This window comes from Neopelma chrysocephalum, unplaced genomic scaffold (assembly GCF_003984885.1).
Source record: "Neopelma chrysocephalum unplaced genomic scaffold, ASM398488v2 Primary Assembly neopelma1_24, whole genome shotgun sequence".
Classification (NCBI taxonomy): Eukaryota; Metazoa; Chordata; class Aves; order Passeriformes; family Pipridae; genus Neopelma; species Neopelma chrysocephalum.
The window spans coordinates 19,622,730-19,632,797 of NW_020897693.1; the positions used below are offsets into that span (position 1 = coordinate 19,622,730).

The 10,068-nt window shown below is 40.5% G+C and overlaps 1 protein-coding gene across 4 annotated transcripts in view; it reads right to left on the reverse strand.

Moving 5' to 3' along the window:
- Positions 1-6,306, reverse strand: part of PLA2G4F (phospholipase A2 group IVF) — a 26,172-nt gene extending 19,866 nt beyond the window's left edge. The window contains exons 1-3 of one of the 4 annotated variants that reach the window (XM_027706781.1): positions 6,095-6,306; positions 1,696-1,768; positions 40-176 (exon numbers count right to left, since the gene is read on the reverse strand). In XM_027706781.1, coding sequence (XP_027562582.1) covers positions 40-176; positions 1,696-1,768; positions 6,095-6,205 — 321 coding nt within the window. In that variant the 5' untranslated portion in view covers positions 6,206-6,306. Of the gene's footprint in view, positions 1-39; positions 177-1,695; positions 2,344-6,094 lie in introns of those variants that run through there. The other 3 variants (XM_027706763.1, XM_027706768.1, XM_027706775.1) reach the window with 3 other exon arrangements.
- Between the last annotated feature and the right edge of the window lie 3,762 nt (positions 6,307-10,068).

Here is a 10,068-nt window from a genome sequence, read left to right on the forward strand (position 1 = left end):
TATTATAGTCCAACCAGCTCCACAAAGTGCACTCCTTACCTTGACAGCACTATGGATTCGATATCGGAAAGTTTCATTCCATTCTGGGTTATCAGAGTTGTCAACAACCTGAGTTCGGGAGACTATGGGAGATGCAGTGGGCAGCTTTAGTTCCACATAGCAGTCTGCCTTGGACACTACAGCAGAGAGAGCAGAGACAGACGTCAGAACAACTTTAATCAAACATAACTTTTCCCATAAACTCCTCATTTTCTAGATCTCATTGCATCATAGAAAAGTGTAAATTTAAGACTGGACTTCTAAAGCAAAAGCCTTTAATGAAGTACATGTTCTCAAACGGCAGCAAATTGAATATTATTTCTTTTTTTCTCGTTCATCCAAATCATAAAGCCCTTAATAAAAGAGACTACTATTTTAAATGGAGAAGATCAAATTTTGAAAAACGATTACTGCTGATACCAGGCTCATTGCCTCTTGTCTTGTCACTGGGTACCACTGAAAGAGCCTGGCTCCATCCCCTTAACATCTTCCTTTTCAATACTTGTACATATCAATGACATCCCCCTGAATCCTCCAATGTGTCACTCAGTAGCCCCAGATCTTTCAGCTTTTCCTCATATGAGAGACACTCCAGTTTTTTTACCACTGATCACCATCCTCTGAGTTTTCAGTCCAGCTCCCTGTCTGCTCATCCAGCCCATACTTCATCAGTTTATCTATGAGAATCTTACAGAAGACAGTGTCAAAAGCCCCACCAAAGTCCAAGTAGAGAACATCCACCACTGCTATACCCTCATTTAGTCTGGCCAGGAGCTGAGCTATCTGTTTCCATTCCCTGAAAATAACTGATTGTCTTTGAGTCCTACTTTCTTCCAGTTAGGGCCCCTTCTTCAATGCAAGTATGGGAACAGTTCTTCACTCCAGCTGAACAGATAGCCCATGAAAAAGAACTCTTCATAGTGTGAATCTATCCCTCAGCCTCTCAGGAGGGTTTTCCATTCCTTGAACAGCTATTTAGCATTCCAAGTAGTTCAGTATTGGATGCCAGATATAAACTTAAGGCAGACTACCTTACTGGATTAAATCTGAAGTAATTAAATCTCAAATGAGTTTTAAAGATCCAAATGCCTCAAACATTCCTGAGATCTTTACACAGACGTGTAAATGGAAGGAAATATATACCATGCTATCAAAAACAGGAACAGATAAAAAGCAGCTTGTCTTGGAATCAGTCAACCACCTACTTCTTTAAAGGCTTCAATGGCAAATAGCAGGTACATGAAATAAAGCACTACTACAGCTGAGAAAATAAACATTTGGAAGCTAGAATTGAAGATTTCTATTTCCAGGTTCATGAAGACTGTTTAGCAGGAGCAAGGGTGAAACTTGCCATGAGCAGAGGGCTGAATCCAGAGAAAGGAATACAGAATAGGTCACAGTAGGACAGGTGAAGGAGCAGGGAAGAAAAACATTATCAGGAGTTGATCTTGTTCTGCAAAGTAGCACGCTTAATCTGCAGCTTGGCTCACATCAAGATTTTAAAGTATACATAATGCTTTACAAGAGAAGCTCTTGTTGAGACATAAAGGCAATACAGTATGTGTAAGTAAGAAGCTCCCTTAACAATGCTACCTGTGTTAGAGGTATGCACTGACCAACCAACCTGTTTTCATAATACCTTGACTAAATACTTACACAGATCTGTACCCTTGATGTTTCTGGCTCGGAGGACTTTCACTGTTAGGTTGTAGTAAGGGTGCTTTTCCCACTGAAAAGAAAGGAACAAGCTAAGCATTTAACTCGATTGCAATGCCTGTTCTATAAACACACTAGAATAAGTCCAGAGAAACAGATCAGACCAGCCAGCCCAAAATAAACTACTAATGAGTCAGTTTGGGAATCTCTGCAGCACTTTCAGTGTCCTGGAGGAAGACCAAAGGAGTCCAGAAGGAAACTCAATTCCCTTTCAGCAGCATGAGTGATATCTTAAAGTAACTCCTCATAGACTTCAGAAAATAAATCCCTTATTTAGGGTTTCCTCTAATTATAGATCAATTTTTAATTTCTTCCTTAGTACATTCTTACTGGACAATAAACAGATACTGAAGCTGCTGAAATAATTATGATCATGACTCGACTAATTTAAGACTACTTGCCAAGGGCACATGCACACTTGAGTAAAAGCAGACATGGCAAGAATCTTAACAGCATGGTCTCAAGACATAGAAGGCATATGCTGTTTACAGTGAGGAAAAAAAACAACTAACACTTTCTTGCAGGAACACATACTTCATGGCAGTTTGAGCAAGAAAAGACAAAACTTAAATTCCTTTTCATTCTGGACCGTTACTGATATCAGCACTCTAAACATGCATGTGACTTTACCAACATAGATCAAAATGTAATCCGTGCTCTTGAAAGCTTCTGGGAGACTATTTTTGGAAAGTAATATTAGTATCTAACTGCCAGCATGTGAAGTGAGAAAAAAAGCCTGTCTGGATTCTAGAAGATTATGAAGGAAAAGTGGGGGGAGGGCAGGAGAAGACAAGAGAAAACAGCATGAGATGACTTAGTACAGAGACTGCACAGAAATAATTGTGTAGGGCTCAGGAACAAAATGGGATTCTGCCTCATTTTCATCAATTATGACACAATCCTGGCCAGTTAGGAACTTTTTCTATTCTTAAATCACATTTTCAAAATGCTTTTCACAAGTGGTCAATAGTTTACATTCACAATTTCCTACATGGTTGGCTTGAGACAAGAGTTTAACTCCAGATACGCTAAGTGTTCATCTAGAACTGAATTCAACAGGATCTTCACTTACAAAAAAATGCTGCAGACTGATAAATGAGGCTCTGAAACAGATTTCCCAGAGAAGTTGTGGTTGGCCCATTCCTGGAAGTGCTCAAGGCCAGTCTGGATGGAGTTCTGAGCAACCTCGTCTAGTGAAAGGTACCCCTGCCCATGACAGGGCGGTTGGAACTAGATAATCTTCAAGGTCCCTTCCAACCCAAACCATTCTATAATTCTATGAAATATTATATAAATACATACAAATCACTACATACTACATACCACTAACAGGAATCTCAAGGAAGCCAGTGAACCTTGAACTGTTAAACTCTTCTTGAATATTCCTTATCTGATAAATGGCACTATACTATGTTTGTTAAGCAGTCATGCATGGTAAGTTTTCCTCATTTTTAATCACATGGAGATACTTGCCAGCTTTTGCAAAACAGGGTTTGAACAACACAATAAAACCAAAGCATACATAGCATACTGAATATCTTTGTACTAAGCAGATACCATCCACCCTGACCAGCAACTGAAGAGGAAAAATTACATGGATCATCTAATATATCACACATGCAGGTACCAAATTAAATTTGGACAAATAAACCCCAATTATACTATTATTAAAGGACTCTTATTTGCAGCACTGACATGTTGAAGATACTCATTCCTTTATTTGTTTCTGGGAACAAGACATGCCTTTACATCTAATTTCACCATGAGCTTCACCCTTGAGATGCTAGTTTTTCTTCCTTTTTAAACCTTTCCTAATCACTTTTATTCAGTCACTGACACTACTTTCTCAGGCAAAGCCTAACCTCAACAAGTTGAGGTATGCACTACACATAGAAATTCAAGACTGTGTGTCATTCCCATCAACTTCCTAAAGTTGCTGCAACTCTCCTGGTTTTTGAGAAATGAAGCTACATAATCACACTTCCACAGCTGTGAAAGTAATCTTCACTCACGTAGCCTGGCTATCACCTGAAATTCACACACTATTAGCAGAGGAAGCTCAGAACACCCTGAAGATAGCCTATCTCTCTTTTATTGCATACCATCTGTCAAAATGTAGTTACATGCTCAAAAAAAAAGTCCTTTCCAAAGGTCTCTAACAACCTTTGATTTACAGCCAGTCGTTACACAGCTGATGATACATTTTCCACACCCAGATCATAATTTAAGGGCCTAGAACCCAGCTGACATTTCACTGTGCTCCCAAGCCTGTGCTATCAATTATGCCAGAACCTTCTCATATGCCTTTTGTACTTATCTTTTAGCCAAGGCATAGCAAGGTCATAGCATGTTGCCAGGTGAGCTTGCAGAGTAATAAAGCATGGGAGTATCAGATATGCTCTATCTGAATGATCAAGGAAAAGGCAGGTAGGAAATCTGTACGGGAAATGGAGAACAAATACAGATGACAGTTCTGCCTATACCGGCATACGTGGCAGCATACCAATGTATGTGTCTGATGCAAGCAACTAATTTCTACTTTGCAGTCTAATGATTTTTCAGAATCACTGCTTTTCCAGAGCTTCGGAGAGTCCATCTGAAGCAAAAAAATCCAACCCTTTAAATCCTAAAATGAGGGTACAAGACTGAATTTTCACATACTTAACTTCACTAACAATTGTCTGTACCTTTCATCTAAACTGAAGGTGCTTTTGCAGCAGCAAGCAACTGTAAAACTAGTCATCCCAGCTACAGGACCCAGTAGTCTTTACTCTCATATAGCCCAGAATAACTGTCTTTATTCAGTGGGATGGAAGTGTTGGGATCCACTCCACATCTGTCAGTGCATGCCAGTTGCATTATAAAAATGTTGTTGTAGCAAATAAAAATATATATTTTGTGTTCACAGTTACTGGGAAAATCAGGTAGCTCAAAGAAATGTGCAGTATACCAATGGAGCACCTTCTCCCCATCTTGTTCCTGCTCCCAAGAAAACATGTTGCCCATTATTCCCTTCCTTGTGGTCAAGGCGTCACAAGTTTGCTTTTAAACTCAAAAGCAAACACCTGGCTTTCCTAGGCACTCTGCAGCTTCCCTCCTCCCCCAGGAGTGTGCATCTGCAGTCATGAATGGAGGCTTACAGATGCAGCCTTAAGAATCATGGTCTTTTGGCAGGCAAGATTTATAGTTAGTCAGGTTATGAGTAGTGCTAGCAGCTCAGTAACACAACAGCAGTGGCAAACACTGGGGTCACTCTCAGTTTATTGTTGTTTGCCTTTAGAAGTGTGAAAGTAAAGCTAAACTCTGGAAAATTAAAGAGATCTGATCATGTGAAATTTACTTACAAAGCCAAAAGGATGATCTGCTGCCTCACTCCTTGCTCAATTGCTACCAATTAGACAATACAAAATTGTCTAATTGTTGGGCTGTCTTCCTACCAGCCAGCCTAACTTCACTAAGTAGTGTTAACTTTTTAAATTTTATTTGTATAGTGAGCACTTAAGGGGAAATATAATATTCAGTGGTTTGCAGGATAATGGAGGCTAACACTAGCCTCTTCTACCCTGATTTCCCAAGTACTAAACAACAACATTAAAAAGTCAACAAGATAATTTTTATCATGCAGCAAACAGAAGTGCATAAAGGCATACAGGCAGCAAGTCATTTTGTGACATTTAATGGTCATCTCAATTTTAAGTTGTATATTGAGGGATTAGTGTGAGACAACACGACAGGTGATCAGATTACAGATCAGATCTCCTAGTCAGAGGCTCCTTCACAAACATTTAATGTAATTCAAAATTGAGGTTATTGGTCAGACCATGTTACACAATGAAATGATTTCACACCAGTCAAAGGACAAACACATCAAAACCACCTTATCTGTAGTGGTTGCACTGCATTTTGAACAGGGACTCACATCATTATTAATATTTGTCTACTTGAGACCATTAATCTATGTAGGATAAGATAGAGAGCATAAAAGAAGAGAACTGTAATCAAGGATATTTTGTAAGAAAACACATAAGCATGGTTTTGTCTCTACTAATGAGAAGTGCGGTATTCTCCCCCTAAAAAAGTACTTGGCATCAGCTTGTGTTCCCCAAAAACTAAGGAAACACAGACCTGCTCTGCATTTCCTCACACAGACCCTAAATTTAATAAAAGCCTGGCATCTCTATTAGCATTATCATTCAGGGCAAATTTTAAATAACAACAAACTTTTTAATTCCTGTGGAAGTACAGAACCGGTTTTCCACACATGCAGTAACAGGAAGTCACTACTGAACACATTGGATAAGGAGAGACATCTCAAAGACAGCACTATGATTTGTCTTACCCGCCAGTGATAAAACCCAGTCTCTTTCTTCTCCTTCCTTTGGAAGAGCACAGCTGCCAGGCAAGGCAGCACTCTGGGTGGAAGTGGGCCCCGCAGCACCTTATGGAACATGGGAAAAATGTCTTCTTGTCTCTGCAGAAAATCTGACAGGGACACCCAGAAAATAAGGAGAGTCCCTGGACGCCCGGCTGTGAAGCGCTGTTTGCTACAGACTGGTCTGAAGTTTTGCGCAGGACTGGGCTGCACTCCAGCTGTGAGAAACTGAGGTGTGGCCTGCACTTGCCAAACAAGCCAGTTCAAAACCTTGCTGGCAGGTTTTGCAAATAGTGGTATGAGATAAGGGCAGCAAAGCAGCACCAAACAGGGAAGCTCTGGACAGGAGGAAGCACTGCTTTGTGATTAAGCCACAACATCAAAACCCCCAGTCCAGATCTTCTTTGAGAGTTCCAGCAACTTGATCCATGACTTTGACTGTTTTAAACCCTTTTCAGAGTTACAGCATACTCTAACAGAGTATTTTTAAATAGAAAGAAATTCCCATCTTACCAGCCTGAAGCAAAGCCAAATTTGTCACTGACTGTAGCTGCCCAGAGAGGTTTCAGGGAGGCCAGAGTGAAGGTACCACAACTTGATCTGCAATAGGGTGCCTCAGAGAATATCAATTCCCCACTATGTCTCACCTCTCACTATGTGAGCAGCCAGTACAAGTATCCCCTTTCTCCTCATTTACATATAGCACAGTCTTGATTCTTCCACCAAAGGTTCTCAAAAAACTGTACAAGAGATAGGGCAGATTTTTTAGGAGTCTATCGTGCCTTAAAAAAGTCGTAAAGGAAATTGTTTACTGGGAGTGATTAGTTTATTAACAGCTGCTGGCAGTTGGCTCACTGGAGCTTTTTTATTAAAGAGCATAAACTGAAACTGCAGACCAAGAGACAAACTTTAGTGTTTCAACAATTAAAAAGTGGCAGAAAATGTATGAAAGCCAATAATGCAGTATGTCACTAGCTCCATACAAACATGAGAATGTGACACATTCCCAGCAGGGTCCCATTCATTAATCATTTCCTGTCATTAGTGTCAGTCACCATACCAGAATTTAAGAAAATTAATAAAAGCATAAGCACTGACATTTAGAACATAAACAAGTCAGTGCTAGTTAGTGAATCCACAGAATTAAGAGTCAACACAGAGGCAAAAAACAAACATCCATCTTGAAACAGTCAGCAACTGCTGTAATGGTCTTGTGTGGTACCAAATGGGGCTGAAACTGGGCTGAAAAAGTTATTTGCTTTTCTGCACTGCACTGAAGGTGAAGGACTGGACGAGATTCACTCCTACGAAAACAGGCTGAGAAAGTTGGGGTTGTTCAGCCTGGATAAGAGAAGGCTCCAGGGAGACCCAATTTACAGTATTTAAAAAGGGCTTACGTATTTACAGGCCTTACAGTATTTTAAAGGGGCTTAAAAAAAGAGGGAGAGTAACTTTTTACACTAGCAGATAGTGATAGGACAAGGGGGAATGAAGTAAAAGAGGGTAGATTTAGATCAGACATTGGGAAAAAATTCTTTACGCAGAGGATGGTGAGGCACTGAAACCGGTTGCTTAGAGAAGTTGTGGATGCCCCATCCTTGGAAGTGTTCAATGCCAGGTTAGATGGGGCCCTGAGCAAGCTGATCCAGTAATGGGCAGCATCCCTGCCCATAGCAGGTGGGATGGATCTAGAAGATCTTTAAGGTCCCTTCCAACCCAAATCATTCTATTACTATCAAACTAGGTTTTATTTATCTTCAAAAAATTGCAGAACAGTGTGATTTTTTTTTTTATATTTAATCTAATATAGTTTGACCATAAATTACAGGAAAATGGAGGTGGCCTCACATAGCACAGTAACATGGAGAAATCACATTTATTCTCAAGTTTATTACAGGCAGTATATAAAGCCTCTATCTTGTCTTGTGAGTGCCCAACTGCATTTAAAATTAGGCTTACCTTCTTCTGGCATTTTTGCTCCCCTTCCAATAAAATCTCTCAGCACAGGATCTCACATTTATAGAATTTCTCTGTCAAGAAAAACTGATATGTTCTATTTAGAATACGTGCTTAAGAATTGTTTCATAGTCAACAACAGATCACCCATTAACATTGTGTGCAGTTTTAGCCATCTACAGGCACTGCTGTCAGTGAACTTCATATCCAAAGAGAATCTACTTGTTTTTGTCATTTCCTAGTAAGAAAACAAGCAAGTAAAAAGGCATCAAAAGATGAGGCAAAGAAAGCCTCATACCCAGTAACTTTACTTCTGCTTGTATTAACATGTCCACACTGGTAAAGGTAGATTTATATACATGTTATGCTTATTTTTTTTGTCAGCAAGCATGAAATGACACCATCATCAACTACACTACGTGGTATTTAAAATGTGTCCAGATATCACAAGGAGTCCCTTTTGGTCCCATTAGCAACACTATGAGGAGAGCTGAGTGCATAACTAGAAGAGATGAAAATCTGAAAGGATACAATCAAGGACAGCATTTGATTTGGTTTTTTTTTTTTTGGTGGGTTGGTCTTCTTCAGAAATATCAGTGTACTTAGTTGTTTAATTTATTCATCAATGACCTGGATGAAAGGACAGAGTGCCTCCTCAACAAGTTTGATGACAACACAAAGCTGGGACGAGTGGTTGATATCCCAGAGTGCTGTGCAGCCCTTCAGAAGGACTAGGCAGGTTGGAGAGATGGGCAGAGAACTGTCTGAAATTCAACAAGGGCAAATGCAGGGTCCTGCACCTGGGGAAGAATAACCCCCTGCACCAGTGCAGGCTGGGATCTGACCTGCTGGAGAGCAGTGCTGTGGAGAAGGTCCTGGTGGACAACAAGCTGTCCATGAGCCAGCAGTGTGTCCTTGTGGCCAAGAAGGCCAATGGTATGCTGGGGGGTATTAGGAAGAGCATTGCCAGGTGAGGCCACATTGGGACTGCTGTGTCCAGTTCTGGGCTCCCCAGTACAAGAGACATGGAGTTTCTGAAGTAAATTCAGTAGAGGGCTACGAAGATGATCAGGGGACTGGAGCATCTCTCATACAAGGAAAGGCAGAGGGAGCTGGGCCTGTTCACCCCCAAGAAGAGACAACTAAGAGGGAACTTCATCAATGTATACAAGTATCTAAAGGGAGGGAGTCAAGAGGACAGAGCCAAGCTCTGCTCAATGGTGCTGAGCAATAGGACAAGAAGCAACAGGCAGAAACTGATGTACAGGAAGTTCCATCTGAACATGAGGAAGAACTTTACCGTGCAGGTGACAGAGTACTGGAACAGATTGCCCAGAGAGGTTGCGGAGTCTCTGTCACTGGAGATATTCAGAACATCTGGATGCAATCCTGTGCTACATGCTCTAGGATGACCCTCCAAATGACCAGCTGTGGTCCCTTCCAACCTTACCCGTTCTGTGATTCTGTAACATGGAGACAAAAGACTTCCTCTGTGTTGGTATCTCCCATTTCTATAGAAATGGGAAAAGTGAAGATCTATATTCTACTTCCAACACTAGACTACTCTGCAACCTACAGTTTAAACAGCTGCAAATCTGTGAATCTAAACATTTCCTGATTTGGTCACACAGAGCTCAACATCCCTCCCCCAGCCTAAAATAGCTATCACCACTCAAAAAAAAAATTTGCCAGTAGATTTAGTGTTCTCTAATAAGTACATATTTAATGGCATAAGACTTTCAAAAACATTATTCAAAGAGAGAATACAAAAGTGGTTTTAGTAGGATTTTGAGAACATTCACAAGCATCTATAAACTTGTAGATTTGAAAACCTAAGTTGAGAATTGATGACATGGCCACATTTCATTCACACATATTAAAGCGGAAGGGATACCGAAAATCCCTGCATTGAGTCTGACTTCCAGGACAAAGTGGAAAATAAAATCTAAAGCAGAAGCTTAACTGCACAATGACTGAAACACACA